At 38.0% G+C, this 22,868-nt stretch overlaps 1 protein-coding gene across 4 annotated transcripts in view; it reads left to right on the forward strand.

Annotated features, from left to right (window-relative positions):
• Nucleotides 1-22,868, forward strand: part of LOC128688467 (protein turtle homolog A) — a 237,337-nt gene that overhangs the window by 147,473 nt on the left and 66,996 nt on the right. For all 4 annotated transcript variants that reach the window (XM_070084724.1, XM_070084727.1, XM_070084725.1 and 1 more), the window contains one exon: nucleotides 14,718-14,850. In XM_070084724.1, the coding sequence (XP_069940825.1) occupies nucleotides 14,718-14,850 (133 nt within the window). The remainder of the gene's footprint in view (nucleotides 1-14,717; nucleotides 14,851-22,868) is intronic.

Consider the following 22,868-nt stretch of genomic DNA (forward strand, 5'->3'; position numbering starts at 1 on the left):
CACTACTCCAGGAAGGATGACTGACAACACTGTTCTAGGAAGGATGGCTGACAACACTGTTCTAGGAAGGATGACTGACAACACTACTCCAGGAAGGTTAACTGACAACACTACTCCAGGAAGGATGACTGACAACACTGTTCTAGGAAGGATGACTGACAACACTACTCCAGGAAGGTTAACTGACAACACTACTCCAGGAAGGTTAACTGACAACACTACTCCAGGAAGGATGACTGGCAACACTACTCCAGGAAGGATGACTGGCAACACTACTCCAGGAAGGATGACTGGCAACACTACTCCAGGAAGGATGACTGGCAACACTGACAACACTACTCCAGGAAGGATGACTGACAACACTACTCCAGGAAGGATGACTGACAACACTACTCCAGGAAGGATGACTGACAACACTACTCCAGGAAGGATGACTGGCAACACTACTCCAGGAAGGATGACTGGCAACACTACTCCAGGAAGGATGACTGACAACACTACTCCAGGAAGGATGACTGACAACACTACTCCAGGAAGGATGACTGGCAACACTACTCCAGGAAGGATGACTGACAACACTACTCCAGGAAGGATGACTGGCAACACTACTCCAGGAAGGATGACTGACAACACTACTCCAGGAAGGTTAACTGACAACACTACTCCAGGAAGGTTAACTGACAACACTACTCCAGGAAGGATGACTGACAACACTACTCCAGGAAGGATGACTGACAACACTACTCCAGGAAGGATGACTGACAACACTGCTCTAGGAAGGATGACTGACAACACTACTCTAGGAAGGATGACTGATAACACTACTCCAGGAAGGATGGCTGACAACACTACTCCAGGAAGGATGACTGACAACACTACTCCAGGAAGGATGACTGACAACACTGCTCTAGGAAGGATGACTGACAGCACTTCTCCAGTAAGGTAACGTGGCTAAAGACGACTGAGAACTTGGAGAAATTGTCTCCAGCCAGAGGCGATGACCCCTCTCAAGGGGTGTAAGACCCCTCTCTCTTCTTTCCCACACTGGCAGGGCAGAGTAAGGTGGGGGAATTTGGAGCACATAATTCCCCACAGAGAACAGTGAATCTTCACTATAAACTGGGTATTAGTGGGGGCATTTGTCACATTCTACGGGCACCCTCCCTTCCCTTCCAGGCATCACAATATGAGGTTGACATAATGGTGCCATAATCTTTGGTCTACCCCTATTATGCCATTCTTTAAAGTGGTTATTTTTCAATGATCTTCCATTATTATTTCTTCATAGCAAAGCTGAAGAGAAACATACCTCTGTGTGCAGCTGGATTTGTCGTCAGACGTTGCGCAGTGTGCGGAATAAGTGTAAATTACTGAAATACATTTTCTCGTGATGTAATTATACCTGGTGTGGTCTGATAAACACCCAGTGTGACCTCTGTAAGGCTGATGCTTTTGCTCTACCTCACACAGGAGGAGTATGAAGTGTATAATCTCTTTGGCAGCACAACAATACAATCACCAGACAGGCAAGAAGCTCCAGCCTCTCTCTCTCTTCAGCCTAGGGGCTGCCTACCTACCTACCTACCTACCTGGAGGGTGTTCCAGGGGGTCAACGCCCCCACGGCCCGGAGGGCAGCTAATTTATTGTGCACCTCATGCTCATCCTGTAAGCAACAGCACAAAAGAAACAGAATTACAGAAGTCATACTGGATCCTTATCAGGCATAAGTGCATCACTGGAAAATGTATTACGACAGTTTATATATAATTTCCTCAGATAGCTAATGAACACAATACAATATGGAGCTAAAATCCATGTAGCGTGAGTAAGTCAGAGGCTGTATGAGCCACACAGCTCTGGTTGCTCGCCAGAGGGTAGGGCAGGTTCCCATGCCCGCTTTTCACTAAACATGAATGACAACCTGACAGGGCCGGATATTGCTACCATCGCTCGACGCAACGCTACGGATGGTCACCCAACTTTGACAATGACTAAACAAACACCAATATCTCATAAGCACAGAACACCGGAGTGGACACGAGGCATGACATGGCATTGTTTATGGTCGGTGAGGAAAAGGACTTCAAGACTCCCACTACAGACGTAGTAAGAGAAAATCCTGAAGACAGGGGTTTATATGGGAGCTAATAAATAATACTAAAACTACTATTACTACTACTACTACTGCTACTATTACTGCTACTATTACTACTACTGCTACTATTACTGCTACTATTACTGCTACTATTACTGCTACTATTACTGCTACTACTACTGCTACTATTACTGCTACTACTACTGCTACTATTACTGCTACTATTACTGCTACTATTACTGCCTCTATTGCTACTACTACTACTACTACTAGTACTACTACTACTACTACGACTAATAATAATAATAATAATAATAATAATAATAATAACAATAATAATAATAACAATAATATAATAATAATAATAATAATAATAATAATAATAATAACAATAATATAATAATAATAATAATAATAATAATAATAATAATAATAATAATAATAATAATAATAATAATAATAATAATATTAATAATAATAATAATAATAATAATAATAATAATAATAATAATAATAATAATAATAATATTAATAATAATAATAATAATAATAATAATAATAATAATAATAATAATAATAATAATAATAATAATAATAATAATAATAATAATAATAATAATAATAATAATAATAATGTTTATTGCTATAAACCGTGCAAGAAATGTAGCTAAATGTATTAATCCACAAAAAAAAAAAAATCCAATACAACTAACAATAAGACTTACATGTTACTTAAGAACTAACAACAAGACTTACATGTTACTTAAGAACTAACAATAAGACTTACATGTTACTTAAGAACTAACAATAAGACTTACATGTTACTTAAGAACTAACAATAAGACTTACATGTTACTTAAGAACTAACAATAAGACTTACATGTTACTTAAGAACTAACAATAAGACTTACATGTTACTTAAGAACTAACAATAAGACTTACATGTTACTTAAGAACTAACAATAAGACTTACATGTTACTTAAGAACTAACAATAAGACTTACATGTTACTTAAGAACTAACAATAAGACTTACATGTTACTTAAGAACTAACAATAAGACTTACATGTTACTTAAGAACTAACAATAAGACTTACATGTTACTTAAGAACTAACAATAAGACTTACATGTTACTTAAGAACTAACAATAAGACTTACATGTTACTTAAGAACTAACAATAAGACTTACATGTTACTTAAGAACTAACAATAAGACTTACATGTTACTTAAGAACTAACAATAAGACTTACATGTTACTTAAGAACTAACAATAAGACTTACATGTTACTTAAGAACTAACAATAAGACTTACATGTTACTTAAGAACTAACAATAAGACTTACATGTTACTTAAGAACTAACAATAAGACTTACATGTTACTTAAGAACTAACAATAAGACTTACATGTTACTTAAGAACTAACAATAAGACTTACATGTTACTTAAGAACTAACAATAAGACTTACATGTTACTTAAGAACTAACAATAAGACTTACATGTTACTTAAGAACTAACAATAAGACTTACATGTTACTTAAGAACTAACAATAAGACTTACATGTTACTTAAGAACTAACAATAAGACTTACATGTTACTTAAGAACTAACAATAAGACTTACATGTTACTTAAGAACTAACAATAAGACTTACATGTTACTTAAGAACTAACAATAAGACTTACATGTTACTTAAGAACTAACAATAAGACTTACATGTTACTTAAGAACTAACAATAAGACTTACATGTTACTTAAGAACTAACAATAAGACTTACATGTTACTTAAGAACTAACAATAAGACTTACATGTTACTTAAGAACTAACAATAAGACTTACATGTTACTTAAGAACTAACAATAAGACTTACATGTTACTTAAGAACTAACAATAAGACTTACATGTTACTTAAGAACTAACAATAAGACTTACATGTTACTTAAGAACTAACAATAAGACTTACATGTTACTTAAGAACTAACAATAAGACTTACATGTTACTTAAGAACTAACAATAAGACTTACATGTTACTTAAGAACTAACAATAAGACTTACATGTTACTTAAGAACTAACAATAAGACTTACATGTTACTTAAGAACTAACAATAAGACTTACATGTTACTTAAGAACTAACAATAAGACTTACATGTTACTTAAGAACTAACAATAAGACTTACATGTTACTTAAGAACTAACAATAAGACTTACATGTTACTTAAGAACTAACAATAAGACTTACATGTTACTTAAGAACTAACAATAAGACTTACATGTTACTTAAGAACTAACAATAAGACTTACATGTTACTTAAGAACTAACAATAAGACTTACATGTTACTTAAGAACTAACAATAAGACTTACATGTTACTTAAGAACTAACAATAAGACTTACATGTTACTTAAGAACTAACAATAAGACTTACATGTTACTTAAGAACTAACAATAAGACTTACATGTTACTTAAGAACTAACAATAAGACTTACATGTTACTTAAGAACTAACAATAAGACTTACATGTTACTTAAGAACTAACAATAAGACTTACATGTTACTTAAGAACTAACAATAAGACTTACATGTTACTTAAGAACTAACAATAAGACTTACATGTTACTTAAGAACTAACAATAAGACTTACATGTTACTTAAGAACTAACAATAAGACTTACATGTTACTTAAGAACTAACAATAAGACTTACATGTTACTTAAGAACTAACAACAAGACTTACATGTTACTTAAGAACTAACAATAAGACTTACATGTTACTTAAGAACTAACAATAAGACTTACATGTTACTTAAGAACTAACAATAAGACTTACATGTTACTTAAGAACTAGCAATAAGACTTACATGTTACTTAAGAACTAGCAATAAGACTTACATGTTACTTAAGAACTAACAATAAGACTTACATGTTACTTAAGAACTAACAATAAGACTTACATGTTACTTAAGAACTAACAATAAGACTTACATGTTACTTAAGAACTAGCAATAAGACTTACATGTTACTTAAGAACTAACAATAAGACTTACATGTTACTTAAGAACTAACAATAAGACTTACATGTTACTTAAGAACTAACAATAAGACTTACATGTTACTTAAGAACTAACAACAAGACTTACATGTTACTTAAGAACTAACAATAAGACTTACATGTTACTTAAGAACTAAACACAGACTATTACATAAGACTTCTGGTACAGTTAACTAAAATCATCAGTATAACGAGACAGAGACGAAGATACAGAAAGTTGCTTAGATTACGATACAAATAAAATGTGTCCGAAGATATTAGCTGTTATGTATGGGAGTTGAAGGAAGACCGGAAGAAGAACACGGTTAGGATTTGGGCGAAAGTTGGTTTTGTATGATATAGCTTGGTTTATATTACCATTGTCTGGTTTATATTACCATTGTCTGGTTTACATTACCATTGTCTGGTTTACATTACCATTGTCTGGTTTACATTACCATTGTCTGGTTTACATTACCATTGTCTGGTTTACATTACCATTGTCTGGTTTACATTACCATTGTCTGGTTTACATTACCATTGTCTGGTTTACATTACCATTGTCTGGTTTACATTACCATTGTCTGGTTTACATTACCATTGTCTGGTTTACATTACCATTGTCTGGTTTACATTACCATTGTCTGGTTTACATTACCATTGTCTGGTTTACATTACCATTGTCTGGTTTACATTACCATTGTCTGGTTTACATTACCATTGTCTGGTTTACATTACCATTGTCTGGTTTACATTACCATTGTCTGGTTTACATTACCATTGTCTGGTTTACATTACCATTGTCTGGTTTACATTACCATTGTCTGGTTTACATTACCATTGTCTGGTTTACATTACCATTGTCTAGTTTACATTACCATTGGCTGGTTTACATTACCATTGTTTGGTTTACATTACCATTGTCTGGTTTACATTACCATTGTTTGGTTTACATTACCATTGTCTGGTTTACATTACCATTGTCTGGTTTACATTACCATTGTCTGGTTTACATTACCATTGTCTAGTTTACATTACCATTGTCTAGTTTACATTACCATTGTCTGGTTTACATTACCATTGTCTGGTTTACATTACCATTGTTTGGTTTACATTACCATTGTCTGGTTTACATTACCATTGTCTGGTTTACATTACCATTGTCTAGTTTACATTACCATTGTTTGGTTTACATTACCATTGTCTGGTTTACATTACCATTGTCTGGTTTACATTACCATTGTCTGGTTTACATTACCATTGTCTAGTTTACATTACCATTGTCTGGTTTACATTACCATTGTCTGGTTTACATTACCATTGTCTGGTTTACATTACCATTGTCTAGTTTACATTACCATTGTCTAGTTTACATTACCATTGTCTAGTTTACATTACCATTGTCTAGTTTACATTACCATTGTCTGGTTTACATTACCATTGTCTGGTTTACATTACCATTGTCTGGTTTACATTACCATTGTCTGGTTTACATTACCATTGTCTGGTTTACATTACCATTGTCTGGTTTACATTACCATTGTCTGGTTTACATACTCTCGTGCAGGAGTCACACGTACTCAGTGAAGACCACGACAGTGAGACAGAGAAGTGAGTTAAGTGACTGGTGAGTGTGGGAGGCGATAATCCGTGTTTTTGAAGGGGTGGACCGGTAAGCCAGCGGAAGGCCTCGGTCAGATGACCAAAAGCTCCAGCTGCGAGTCCTCATATGACTAAGACCCGCGTCAGGAAACACTTGCTGTTTCATAACAAACCTGACCTAACTACCTGTATGTGTCTTAAGAGTCACAGACGATCAACCACGAGCAGCCAGTACACAATCTCCAGTCCTGGTTGTTCCCAGTTACTAAATTACTGACTTTATTTATGTACAGGTACACATAAGAATAAATATTATACTTAGTAATATATCTGTAAATTTCCTGGGCCAACAAAAAAAAGACAGACGAATGACTTATTTCCATTGGTATCCATTGGTATCCATTGGTATTCTTGTATTTCCATTGGTATTCACTGGTATTCTTGTATTTCCATTGGCGTCCTTGTACTTCCAATGGTGTACTTACATTTCCATTGGTGTCCTTGTATTTCCAATGGTGTCCTTGTATTTCCAATGGTGTCCTTGTATTTCCAATGGTGTCCTTGTATTTCCAATGGTGTCCTTGTATTTCCAATGGTGTCCTTGTATTTCCAATGGTGTCCTTGTATTTCCAATGATGTCCTTGTATTTCCAATGGTGTCCTTGTATTTCCAATAGTGTCCTTGTGTTTCCAATGGTGTCCTTGTATTTCCAATGGTGTCCTTGTGTTTCCAATGGTGTCCTTATATTTCCAATGGTGTCCTTGTATTTCCAATAGTGTCCTTGTATTTCCAATAGTGGCCTTGTATTTCCAATGGTGTCCTTATATATCCAATAGTGTCCTTGTATTTCCAATGGTGTCCTTGTACTTCCAATGGTGTCCCTGCACTGATGACTGATGCGTGTCACTTGTCCATTGGAAGACAAGATCAAGACAGGAAACACAAAAAGTATATATAAAACTCACGAACTTAAGAGAAAAGACAATTAGGGTAATGAAAGATAAACGATAAGCCATTGTTTTATATTACGATAAAAAAAAAGGCCGGACAGAAAAGGCAATAGAAAATGGCGTCTGGAGCGACAGACAGGAAGCAGTGTCTGTTGTAAGTACTCGAAATTTTTCATGACAACCCGGAATTTTTCACAGACAGATTGTAAGTAAGGTAGCAGTAGTTTGGTTATTGTAAGTAGAGAGTTAGTGGGAAGTATGTACACTGGTGGGTAGTACAGTTGAGCTCTAGCTCCTGTGTGTGTTTTGTGGGGTGGTTGAACACAGGTCGTCAACACTGAGGCAGTCAACACTGAGATCAACATTGAGATCATCAGCACTCTGATCATCAACAGTGAGATCATCATCACTCTGATCATCAACACTGAGATCATCAGTACTCTGATCATCAACATTGAGATCATCAGCACTCTGATCATCAACAGTGAGATCATCAACAGTGAGATCATCATCACTCTGATCATCAACACTGAGATCATCATCACTCTGATCATCAACACTGAGATCATCAGTACTCTGATCATCAACATTGAGATCATCAGCACTCTGATCATCAACAGTGAGATCATCAACAGTGAGATCATCATCACTCTGATCATCAACAATGAGATCATCAGCACTCTGATCATCAACACTGAGATCATCAGTACTCTGATCATCAACATTGAGATCATCAGCACTCTGATCATCAACAGTGAGATCATCAACAGTGAGATCATCATCACTCTGATCATCAACACTGAGATCATCAGCACTCTGATCATCAACACTGAGATCATCAGCACTCTGATCATCAACACTGAGAGCATCAGCACTCTGATCATCAACATTGAGATCATCAGCACTCTGATCATCAACAGTGAGATCATCAGCACTGATCATCAACAGTGAGATCATCAGCACTCTGATCATCAACAGTGAGATCATCAGCACTCTGATCATCAACACTGAGATCATCAGCACTCTGATCATCAACACTGAGATCATCAGCACTCTGATCATCAACACTGAGATCATCAGTACTCTGATCATCAACATTGAGATCATCAGCACTCTGATCATCAACAGTGAGATCATCAACACTGAGATCATCAGCACTCTGATCATCAACATTGAGATCATCAGCACTCTGATCATCAACACTGAGATCATCAGCACTCTGATCATCAACACTGAGATCATCAGTACTCTGATCATCAACATTGAGATCATCAGCACTCTGATCATCAACAGTGAGATCATCAACACTGAGATCATCAGCACTCTGATCATCAACAGTGAGATCATCAGCACTCTGATCATCAACACTGAGATCATCAGCACTCTGATCATCAACATTGAGATCATCAGCACTCTGATCATCAACACTGAGATCATCAGCACTCTGATCATCAACAATGAGATCATCAGCACTCTGATCATCAACATTGAGATCATCAGCACTCTGATCATCAACACTGAGATCATCAGCACTCTGATCATCAACAATGAGATCATCAGCACTCTGATCATCAACATTGAAATCATCACTCTGATCATCAACAATGAGATCATCAGCACTCTGATCATCAACAGTGAGATCATCAGCACTCTGATCATCAACATTGAGATCATCAGCACTCTGATCATCAACACTGAGATCATCAGCACTCTGATCATCAACAATGAGATCATCAGCACTCTGATCATCAACATTGAAATCATCACTCTGATCATCAACAGTGAGATCATCAGCACTCTGATCATCAACAGTGAGATCATCAGCACTCTGATCATCAACAGTGAGATCATCAGCACTCTGATCATCAACAGTGAGATCATCAGCACTCTGATCATCAACAGTGAGATCATCAGCACTCTGATCATCAACATTGAGATCATCAGCACTCTGATCATCAACACTAAGATCATCATCACTGATCATCAACATTGAGATCATCACTCTGATCATCAACATTGAGATCATCATCACTCCGATCATCAATACTTCGTTACCTGATACACTGTCATCATGTTCACTAACATGACAAGTGCAACATTATCATCATGTTCACTAACATGACCACTGCAACATTATCATCATGTTCACTAACATGACCACTGCAACATTATCATCATGTTCACTAACATGACCACTGCAACATTATCATCATGTTCACTAACATGACCACTGCAACATTATCATCATGTTCACTAACATGACCAGTGCAACATTATCATCATGTTCACTAACATGACGACTGTACACTGACATTCACTTATCCAAGAGAAGAAATGCCAGCTGCTCTAAGCTACATCAATCACCAGCTGAGAGCTATATCAGCTTGGGGAAATAGATGGCAAGTAACATTTGCACCTGAGAAAACGCAAATGATGATCGTCTCTAGGCACCATGATGGTAATGCTGGTGCAGTAGTAAGGATGAATGGGAGGGTGTTGGCACCTGGAGAAGAAGTTGATATCCTTGGGGTGAAATTTGACTCCAAACTAACCATGAAGAACCATGTTGTAAATCTTGCAAACAAGGCAGCCAGGAAGCTTACAGCACTTCGCCGTATCTAGCATCTGCTTGACAGTAGGGGTTGCAAGATCCTGTACGAGGCACAAGTACGCTCGCACCTTGAGTATGCTCCACTTTCTTGGTTTGCCTGCCCCCCCTCTCATCTGCGACTGCTTGACAGAGTAGAGAACAGAGCAAGACGTCTCATCTGTCGCCTGGACCAATCCTGGATAGATCTGTCAATTCAGCAGAGCCTTCAACATAGGAGGGATGTGGGTGGCCTTACTGTTATGTACAAGGCCAATATTGTCAAAATACCACACTTGGATCCACTTCGAGGACAGCGTGAAACAAGCTTTTATGCCACAAGACGGGCAGAAAGCAGCAACTTCACTCTGGCTGTACCCTTCTCCAGAACATCACTCCATCTGAGATCATACATACCCAGGATGACTCGAGTATGGAACACATTCGTACAGCATAATGATGTCAACGAGATAAAGTCAGTTGATCAAATGAAAATGCTGGCCCACAGATGGCTCCAACTTCATCCTGTTCCCTACTTGTATGTCTCATAATAAAAATGCTTTCAAATGAGCTGATGTAGGTAACAGCTCTTAGCTTGCCAATAAAGTTAGGAATCCTTAACCTGTAATATAGCTGTCAATAAAGCTAGGGATCCTTAACCTTGTCAAACCCTGTGTAAAAAAAAAAAAAAAAAAAAAAAAAAAAAAAAAAAAAAAAAAAAAGAGAGAGAGAGAGAGAGAGAGAGAGAGAGAGAGAGAGAGAGAGAGAGAGAGAGAGAGAGAGAGAGAGAGAGAGAGAGAGAGAGAGAGAGAGAGAGAGAGAGAGAGAGCTAACGTGTATTATACAAGTGTATTGACATAAAAAATGGACATAACATACATTCAGACAAATGTGCTAAATGGATTTGAAATGAAGAATAATAGACGAAACAACAGAGATAACAGCAATAATTTGTGAAAGAGCAGTGAGAACAGCAGTGAGAACAGCAGTGAGAACAGCAGTGAGAACAGCAGTGATAACAGCAGTGAGAACAGCAGTGAGAACAGCAGTGAGAACAGCAGTGAGAACAGCAGTGAGAACAGCAGTGAGAACAGCAGTGATAACAGCAGTGATAACAGCAGTGATAACAGCAGTGATAACAGCAGTGATAACAGCAGTGATAACAGCAGTGATAACAGCAGTGATAACAGCAGTGATAACAGCAGTGATAACAGCAGTGATAACAGCAGTGATAACAGCAGTAATAACAGCAATAATAACAGCAATAATAACAGCAGTAATTACAGCAGTAATAACAGCAGTAATAACAGCAATAATAACAGCAATAATAACAGCAGTAATAACAGCAGTAATAACAGCAGTAATAACAGCAATAATAACAGCAGTAATAACAGCAGTAATAACAGCAGTAATAACAGCAATAATAACAGCAATAATAACAGCAGTAATTACAGCAGTAATAACAGCAATAATAACAGCAATAATAACAGCAGTAATAACAGCAGTAATAACAGCAATAATAACAGCAATAATAACAGCAGTGATAACAGCAGTAATAACAGCAATAATAACAGCAGTAATAACAGCAGTAATAACAGCAATAATAACAGCAATAATAACAGCAATAATAACAGCAGTAATAACAGCAGTAATAACAGCAGTAATAACAGCAATAATAACAGCAATAATAACAGCAGTAATAACAGCAATAATAACAGCAATAATAACAGCAGTAATAACAGCAATAATAACAGCAATAATAACAGCAGTGATAACAGCAGTAATAACAGCAATAATAACAGCAGTAATAACAGCAGTAATAACAGCAGTAATAACAGCAATAATAACAGCAATAATAACAGCAGTAATTACAGCAGTAATAACAACAGTGCTATGAGGAGTGATAACAGCAGTAATAACAGCAGTAATAACAGCAGTAATAACAGCAGTAATAACAGCAGTAATAACAGCAATAATAACAGCAGTAATAACAGCAGTAATAACAGCAGTAATAACAGCAATAATAACAGCAGTAATAACAGCAATAATAACAGCAATAATAACAAAAGTAATTACAGCAGTAATAACAGCAGTGCTATGAGCAGTGATAACAGTAGTAATAACAGCAGTAATAACAGCAGTGATAACAGCAGTAATAACAGCAGTAATAACAGCAGTAATAACAGCAGTAATAACAGCAGTAATAACAGCAGTAATAACAGCAGTAATAACAGCAGTAATAACAGCAGTAATAACAGCAGTAATAACAGCAGTAACAGCAGTAATAACAGCAGTAACAGCAGTAATAACAGCAGTAGTAACAGCAGTAATAACAGCAGTAGTAACAGCAGTAATAACAGCAGTAGTAACAGCAGTAATAACAGCAGTAGTAACAGCAGTAATAACAGCAGTAATAACAGCAGTAATAACAGCAGTAATAACAGCAGTAATAACAGCAGTAATAACAGCAGTAATAACAGCAATAATAACAGCAATAATAACAGCAATAATAACAGCAGTAATAACAGCAATAATAACAGCAGTAATAACAGCAATAATAACAGAAATAATAACAGCAATAATAACAGCAATAATAACAGCAATAATAACAGCAATAATAACAGCAATAACATCAATAATAACAGCAATAATAACAGCAGTAATAACAGCAATAATAACAGCAATAATAACAGCAATAATAACAGCAATAATAACAGCAGTAATAACAGCAATAATAACAGCAATAATAACAGCAATAATAACAGCAATAATAACAGCAGTAATAACAGCAATAATAACAACAATAATAACAGCAATAATAACAGCAATAATAACAGCAATAATAACAGCAATAATAACAGCAGTAATAACAGCAATAATAACAGCAATAATAACAGCAGTAATAACAGCAATAATAACAGCAATAATAACAGCAATAATAACAGCAGTAATAACAGCAATATTACAGGTAACAGCTGTAGTAAAACAATATTTAAAAATAAAACAACAGCAGCAGCAATGGTAATAGATGGAACAGCAATAATAAAAGTGGTAATGAACGGTACGGAAACAGAAAAAAACAGTAGCAACAACAGCAGTAGCATGAAAAAAAAAAACCAGAAGCAACAGTTAGAAGAATCAGTAAGGATATACCGCAGTGCGCTGCGTCTTGGATAAACTTCCGGTCTCGAGTTCCGACTTGTACCTTTCTGGATTTGTGACTTTCTGTCCCTCACTAGATCACTGGAAGCAAAACACCAGGATGGAGAGGCGGGTAATGCTGCCAGTGTTCAATTATTATCTCTTACGCCTCACTAGTCACGCTGAAAGCTTTGCTTTATTCAGTAGGTGATCTCTTAGGGACAGATTTAATACTTCCCAGAATACTGTTCTTAGAAATTAGTCGCGTGCACTCAACAGTGACTCCAAAGGCTGGAAAATTTATCTGAACAAACTGCAAGATTGGTCAGATAAGCGGTTATATGGATTCCACAGTCAGCAAGGTTATGAAGTTCAGGAAATCGGCAAGAAGACAGGACACGGTGTACAAACTCAGGGAACACAGACTGCAGCCCGCACTCATAGGGGTAAACATTGTGCCAAGTGTAATACTGGAGGCTCACATCAACCTCTGCAGTTCGTTTGCTAAATCTTAGAGCAGCCTTCAAGAATGTCAAAAAAATAGCCATTTATGACCCTACAGTATACACAAGATACGTCAGGTCCATCTTAGAGCATACAAACAACAACATGGACCCCACATCTGATAAAGCATGTTAAGAAACTGGAGAAAGTGTTGCAATATGCAACGAGGCTAGTTAATTATGGTAAGAGGCTAAAGGAATTAAACCTGACATCATTAGAGGAGAGAATAACCAGAGAAGACTTGATAACAGCATTTAAAAGACACAGCAAACTAACAGATTAGACAGGGATAGACTGAGTGGAAGGAATCAGTTATTCGGGGCCACAGTTAGAAGTTAAAGGCACAGGTAAGTTATGGAATGACAGGAAGGTCAGAAATGACAGGGGAGGTCAGAAAGAGGAAAAATCTGGATGAAAAAGTGGCAGGGTAAAAGTTCCATATATAATTTTACAAGTTGGTGTAACAGAGGTAATAATGCTTGGAGGAAGTGAATCTGAAAAACTCGACCCTTGCAAGCAAATATAGGTATACAGTAGATAGGTCCGTAAGCACACACACAGACACACACAGCGGCAATTAACACAAAGAAACACACACACACACACACACACACACACACACACACACACACACACACACACACACACAAAAAAAAAAAAAAAAAAAAAGTCATGTTATATAACATATAACAGGCTAATCACATGTTTTCTGCAATATACACAACATTAAGCCTGTTATCCCTTCAATAAGTTATCTTTAAGCCACTCGTAAGTTATTTATAAGCAACTGTCTGTGCTTGTAGGTCCGCTGACGAAGGTCCGGGCGGTGAAGGATGGGCAGGTGCTGCTGCCGTGTGACATGGAGCCGCCGCTCCTTAACGACTCCACCCACCTCGTTCTCTTCTACCATGGCGACGGTGGCACTCCTATATACAGGTAAGACACGGTGGCACTCCCATATAAAGGTAAGACACAGTGGCACTCCTATATACAGGTAAGACACGGTGGCACTCCCATATACAGGTAAGACAGTGGCACTCCTATATACAGGTAAGACACAGTGGCACTCCTATATACAGGTAAGATACAGTGGCACTCCTATATACAGATAAGACTGTAGTTTACCTCTTCTGGTTCATGTTCCTCTACGACTGCGCCCACATATAGAAGCCAAACGACTAGAATGTGTAGCTTAATTATTCATAAATAAGACAAATGCACAACACTTACGTATCTTAAATGTCGAAACGTTTCGCCAACCCAGCAGGCTTCATCAGTCGAATACAGGAGAATATAAAGGTGGAAACGGTAGAATAAGTGAACAGATAATATTGAGATCCGCCTCTCAGCTTTAATATCAGGTGGTCAGTCCCTCAGTGTTGCATACATGTCTTGTTCCTGAGCGTGTCGTAGTGTATACCATCTGAAGCACCGTCCTGAAGCACGATACAACAGCTTACTATCGATAGTAACGACGAAAGACAGTTGCAGAAGAAGCTTTTATTCTGAAAATATCTGTGTACATAAATATACGAATACAATGCGGCTATCCAGTAGGACTTCTGGTCCGTAACTCGGTTAGTAGCGCACTCAGCTCACACACTGAGTGTTCGTGGTTCTATCCCCAGTAACAGTGGAAACATTGGGCGTGCTTCCGTACACCTGTTGTCCCTGTTCACCGAGCAGTGGGTGGGTACCTGGGTCTTAACCTACTGGTGTGGGTGGCATCCTGAGGACTAGATTAACCTTAGTTGCTTGAAATGCGCTGCATAACCAGTACCTTTCAATATACAGTATGTCATTAATGTCAGTTATTATTATTATTATTATTATTATTATTATTATTATTATTATTATTATTATTATTATTATTATTATTATTATTATTATTATTATTATTATTATTATTATTATTATTATTATTTTATTATTATTATTATTATTATTGCTATGTGGCTCCAGACTTTCCTAGTCAGTTTCCATATAGTTGAAGTCTCCCATGATCAGTATTTTTGCACTGATACACGAGTTACCTCCAGTCTCGTATCTAACAAGGCCCTGTTGGCGTCTTAATATTTCTGCCTTGGTCTCTTGCTGTTTAGTGGTAGGTTGTACATCACTACTATCACCACCCTGGGTTATGTAATTCTCATTGTCTCTGTTACGTTGTCATTAGACACCTCTCCATTTATTCCACAATTTATTCCTGAAAAGATAACTGGCTTCTGATTGACAATGCCACTCCTCCTCCTCCTCCTCCTCCTCCTCCTCCTCCTCCTCCTCCCATGTTTCCTCTGTTTTTTCTCATTATTTGATATCCTTCTGGGAAGACCACATCTGTTATGTGAGCTTGATCTTTCTCGTAGCACAACGTCTGGGGCTGCTTGGTTGTCAACCCATCAATGTTGGTATACCAAACTTTCAGTTTCCTTTCTGTTATTGTGCTCTGAATTTCAGTTCCTGTTTTAGGGTTAGGGTGAGGGCTGTGGGGGTGATACTGTGGGTGTGGGTGATGTAGGATAAGGAGAGTGGGGAACAGAAGAAATGAGAATTTGGGGGTAGGGATTTGAGATATGATTCTGCAGTGATAAAGGTAAGGAATAAGTGTGAAGGTGGGGAAGGATGGTGTAAGGGGAGTAGGGGATTGTTTGTTTCAAACAATTGTGTATGAATGGGAGAGAGGAGTTGGGGTTGCATGGGTTGTTTGGTTCTGAACCTGATGTTCCCCTTGAAGCAGAGGTTTTATATGGTGGAGTGTATGTGTGTACTCACCTAGTTGTGGTTGCGGGGGTCGATTCACAGCTCCTCTTCAACTCGCCTCTACCCGGTCACTCTTCCCGCTCCCTGAGCTTTATCATACCTCTTCTTAAAGCTGTGTATGGAGCCTGCCTCCATTACATCACTGCCCAGGCTATTCCACTTCCTGACAACTCTGTGGCTGAAGAAATACTTCCTAACATCCCTGTGGTTCATTTGAGTCTTCAGCTTCCAACTGTGACCCCTTGTTGCTGTGTCCCATCTCTGGAACATCCTGTCTCTGTCCACATTGTCTGTACCTCTCAGTATTTTATATGTCGTTATCATATCCCCCCTAACTCTCCTGTCTTCCAGTGTCGTCAGGTCTATTTCCCTTAACCTCTCCTCGTATTACATACATATTGTTGTTGTTGCTGTTGCTGTTGTTGTTGTTGTTGTTGTTGTTGTTGTTGTTGTTGTTGTTGTTGTTGTTGTTGTTGTTGTTGTTGTTGTTGTTGTTGTTGTTGTTGTTGTTGTTGTTGTTGTTGTTGTTGTTGTTGTTGTTGTTGTTGTGTGTGTGTGTGTGTATGTGAACTCGCCTTTGTGATTGCAGGTGTCGAGTCCTAGCTCCTGGCCCCGCCTCTCAACTTGCCGCTTGTCAGATTCCCTCCTAACCTCGTGGTCCTTATCGTACCTACTCTTAAAACTTTGTACGAACACTGCTTCCTACACATCTTCCTCTTCGTGACTATCTTCAGACTGAATAAATAGTTCATGACATCCTTCTTGCTCATCTGTGTCTTTTGCCTCTAATAAATCCCCAAGACAACTATCACTGTCTAATTTATCAATTCCTCTAAGTATTTTGTATGTTGTTATCATTTCTCCTATGACTCTTCTGTCCTCCAGTGACTTTAGATAATTATCCATTATCCTCCCTCATAGTTCCTACTCTAAGTCTGGACCCAGCCTCGTTGCCTACCATTGTATATTTTCCAGTTTCTTATGTGTGGGTTCTATGCTGGTACTGCATACTCCAAGATGGGTCTGAAATATGTTGTATAAAGGACCTGGAGGGACTTTGTTGAATTTCTTGAAGGATATAGTTGCTAGATGAGTGTTGACTGCAGAGGTTATTCAGCTGATGTGAGGCTCTGGCGATGCCAGGCACTATGCTCAGTCAAAAGTCTTTCGTTTTGTGTGAGGTCTGCAATCTTTGTCTTTCGAATTTATACTCTGTGTCTGGTCTTCTTGCCATGTCGCAATCTTTATAGCCTTACATATGCTGGGGTTGAAGTCTAGCAAGAACTTTTCTGACTAATCTTGCAGTTTGTCCAGATGAATCTGTCCTCATCAGTTTTTATTCTCACTAATTTTACGTAAGTTGAAGACTGAGACACTTATGCAACATATGGGAATCTTTATTCAGGAAACGTTTCGCCACACAGTGGCTTCATCAGTCCAATACAAAGCAGAAGGTGTAATCAGCAAACAGGAATACATATGACTCAATCCCAACTGACATGTTATTCATATATATCAGAAAATGTACCGATACTAATACCTATCCCTGAGGAACCCCACTTGTTACTCTTACCCCTTTTTGACATCTCTTCCTGGACAATCATTATTTGATTCCTTCTCAAGTTACTCTATGATCCACTTTAGTATATTTTTCTGTAATTCTTGCCAACACCTCCAGCTTTTGCTCCAGTTTCTTGTATGGAAGTAATTAAAAATTTGCATTCTATGAAAATGTAATCCACTGTTCTCTGTCTCTCCCGTCTTACTTCTGTTGTTACGTCAAAGAACTCCAGCAAGTTGGTAAGACAAGATTTTCCATCTCTAAACCTTCTTTCCAACTGTTTTATCACCTTCATGTTTTCTTTAAAAATTTGTTATCTTCCACATTCAGCTGCTGTCTTCCTGGAGACATTTTGACATCACGTTGAGATGGTCCTCTGAATTGTAACATTTTTCATCCCTCCTTTAGAATTAAGCCGCTGTTCTTTCCAACCTCCACGACTCAAGTCTTCCTGAATCCCTTCATAAATTTAAATGTACCTTGTTCACACCTTGTTCACACCTTGTTCACACCTTGTTCACATCTTGTTCAAATCTTGTTCAAACTCCAGAATCATGTCAGGTCACTAACACCACTTGACTCCACTCGGTCTAACATGCTCACACAAGCCTCTGGGAAGTTGAAACCCCAAGCACTCAAAATTTATTTAACCTCCTCAAGGTGCTTTCTGGGATTACTCCCTCCCCTCCTTCCCTTTACCCCGGATTAATATACCCTCCTGGTTATCATATTACGCTCTATCCTACCCAAAACTATCTCAACAGCCCCTCCTCACCTCTCTGAATAACACTTTTGGTAACCGCGTACCATCTTCTAATCTCCAGCTCCGAATTCTCTTTATAATATTCAAACCGCACATTGCCTTTAAACACGACATATCCACTACCTCCAGATTTCCTCCATATTTCCTCCAAACTGCCTCCTTCCAATCTGATATCCAGTCTTTCACTACCTAAATCCTGTTGTTACTCTCGTCATCTTGCTTATTTCTATGCTCACATATAATTTCTTTTATTGATGTATGCAAACAAGTTCCTCCATCAATCTTTGCAGCTTCTCATCAGAAGCTCCTAAAAGATCCGCATCATCGGCAAACAGCATTTCAGACAACTTCACGTTGTATCTAATTCATTTTCCTTAAATCCAACACATTCCTAACACCTTAGCATTCCCTTCTTCAACACCATCTATATGTTAAACAAACATGGTGACATCATACATCCCTGTTTGAGGTCTACTTTTACTGGAAAATAATCCCCCTCTCTCCTATATACCCTAATCTGAGCTTTTCTCCATAGAAACAGCTTTTTACTGCTTTTAGTAACCTACCACCTATTCCATTCAACATGCAACATCTGCCATTTTGCTCTCCTATCTTCCGTATTGCATGCCTTTTCTAAATCCTTTATGCAATGAAAATTTCCCTCCCCATTATCTAACTCCTGTTTATTTATGTTTCAGTGTAAAAACTTTGCTACTCATTCCCTACTTTTATTCTAAATCTTCCGTGTTCTTCTGCTAACCTACTTTTAGTTTAATTTTTAATTCTGTCAATAATAATTCTGCTGTACACTCTCTCTAATCCTATTTTACCATAATAGAAAGAAACTATGCATGATCTCCTCCAATCAGTACCTCTCCTATTTTTAAGCAAATGCCGAACAAAAAACACAGTGACTACAAAACTATATCACAGTTGCTTTTTAACATTTCTGTCTTAATCATATATATTTCAGCTGCTTCACCCCATTTCATTCTACCCACTGTCTACTGCATGTTCCCCACACTCACATCTTCCATACTCCTCGGAGATGTTATACCCTCCCTGCTCAATGCATGATATCACTGATTCTTCTTTTCAACTACTGTATTTTTTAACAACTCCTCAAAATATATCCTCCATCTTCCCAGGACTTCCACCTTCCTAACTAACATCCCCTCTCTTTTATTTTTAACTGCTAAATTCATCCATTCCTTATGATTTCTTAACTTAATTTCTCCAAAACGTTTTCTTATTCTCAGCAGTATTTGTTGATATAGCCTCAGCCAATCTCTTATTGCCCTCCTGCAGCACGCCATCACAATGTTATTCCCCTCTTTCTCTCTACATATACTCTGCCTTCTGTATGTCACTTCTACATTACAGTATAAAATCCTCTCATCTGCTAACTTTTTTCCTCCCTTATAACCCTATTTACCTCGTCATTCAACCATTCGCTCCTCTTCACACCTGCTACCAGTTTCCTACATCCCCGAACTTTTGTTGTGAACACGAACTCACTTACTCATCCTCTCTCTCTCTCTCTCTCTCTCTCTCTCACACACACACGTGCGTGCGTACGTATAATCATAACGTTACTTTACTCCACCTCAAGTGTCTTCTCTCGTGCTATTGGAGCATCAAGTCTGCAGCAATCAGCAAGTGATCAGTGTCTGGGATGGCTTTCATGAAATGTAAATATTGTTATATTGCTGACCACAAGCTATCATGTGGGAGTTCGACACGTGGATTAGGTAAGAAATACTCACGTAGGCTGTTATTACGTATAATTACAGATATGTGGAGATAGCCCTTGCCGCCGTTACCTTGCCTCCTTGCTCACACTCGTAACACTGACTGACCGGCCGCCCACAGTACCCAGTGAGAGGGTCTTTGAATAATGCCAGTTCAGCACAATATGAATAGACAGTGTCTCAGGCAGAGAGGGTTGGTCGTTGAGTCAACAGTACACTGGTTACTGGTAACTGGTTACTACTACTGAGAGCTCGGCGACGCTAACGTATGTCGTCCCGACATACAACTAATACAAACTAGAGATGGCAGGTATACGGCTTGGGCTGATTCTATACAATGTCAAAGTACACAACAATTAAACATTATATATACATAAGTAGAACATTGGAATGAAAGCTTACGTAACTGAAACTGTAATGCAATACAAGGTATACTATAGCACAATTTAAAACTCAACAAATGAACAATGAACTCAACGTGGAGATTACAAGTGATAAAAAAAAAATTTTTGATCAAGCTTTGGCATTGCAGACGTTTTGTTAAAGTTAATCAGCATAACTCTCGAACCTACTTTGATTTTGGATGGCTTTGCTCGAGTGTTTGCGACTCTTGTAAATTCAGCTGTTGATTTATGAAGTGTTTCACGGATTCTTCTAAAAACACTTTGAGCTAAGCTGGTACGAGTTGCTATGAAATCATCAGGGTTGTAATTTGGTTTCGGATTAGAATATAACAACTCATAAGGCAAACGTTTATCTACACCATACAATGCATAATGTGGAGTGTCACCTATAGAAACATTGTAAGCAGAATTTATAGCACACTGCACATCAGGTATAACTTCATCCCAAGTTTCACTGTTGGGATTGATAGTGGCTCTCAAGACATCAAGTACTTTCTTATTGGTTCGTTCCGCTAACCCATTGCTGGCAGGATGATGAGGAACAATGGTGGATTTAGAGATCTTGTACAAGGTACACAAATTTTCAAGAATTTCATTACAGAATTCACCTCCATTATCTGTTACTAGGGACTTAGGAGTGGTATGCCTGCAGATAATGCGTTCTTTAAACGCTTTAGCTACTGTCTCGGCAGTCTTATCTGCAATAGGAACTAACTCACAATATCTGGTGAAATGGTCTACCATAACACACAGATGTTTGTTGCCTTGGAGGGAACATTGGAAATTACTTAACAAATCTAGCGCAACTCTTTCCCACGGTTCGCTAGTAGTTGGATATACTTGGATTGGATTAGGACCATTAGCATTGCCTTTATGTTGCATGCAGACACTACATTTCCTAACATACTCAGAAATATCAGTTGCCATACGAGGCCAAAAGTATTTCAATCTGGCTTGTTTTACTGAACGATCCATACCAGGGTGTGCAACACCTGGTACATCGTGAACTAGCTGTAAGGCTACATTCACTAGTGACTGTGGAATTACTAACTGGTATACTCTTCTGCTAGGAGTACCCAACTCGGCTGTTCGATACAGTAATTCTTGGTTCATGACAAAGTCACTGATGGGTGCTGGTGGCTTCACAGCCAGAATAAGATCTTCCTGGAGCAGGAATCGAATCACACCAGACCACATGGGATCTGTTCGTTGAGCATTCTTTACATCTTCAGCACTAAATGGAGGGTCTGCAGTTACTATACTAACATGTCGCGATAAGGCATCTGCGACTACATTTGACTTGCCAGGTAAATGCTCAAAGGTGGGATTGAACTCTTGGATAGTCAAGGTCCATCTAGCTAACCTTCCAGTAGGTTGTTTGTTCTGGAATAAGGGTATCAGTGGAGCATGGTCTGTCAAGACATGAACAGAGTACTGATAAATAATGTCTCGGAAGTGCTTTAAAGACCATACTATTGCTAAAGCTTCTTGCTCAGTTACTGTATAATTACGTTCAGCCTTCGTAAGGACTCGGCTAGCAAATGCAACTGCGTTGTACTTGCCATCGGTCTTCTGAGCTAGTACGGCACCTATGCCAATTGAACTAGCATCAGTTGTCAGATAGAAGGGCTTAGAAAAATCTGGAAATTTCAAAATTGGAGCAGATGTTAGCTTTTCTTTTAGAGTTTGGAATGCTCTTTCTTGACGGAAGGTCC

This window comes from Cherax quadricarinatus, chromosome 13 (assembly GCF_038502225.1).
Source record: "Cherax quadricarinatus isolate ZL_2023a chromosome 13, ASM3850222v1, whole genome shotgun sequence".
Lineage (NCBI taxonomy): Eukaryota > Metazoa > Arthropoda > Malacostraca > Decapoda > Parastacidae > Cherax > Cherax quadricarinatus.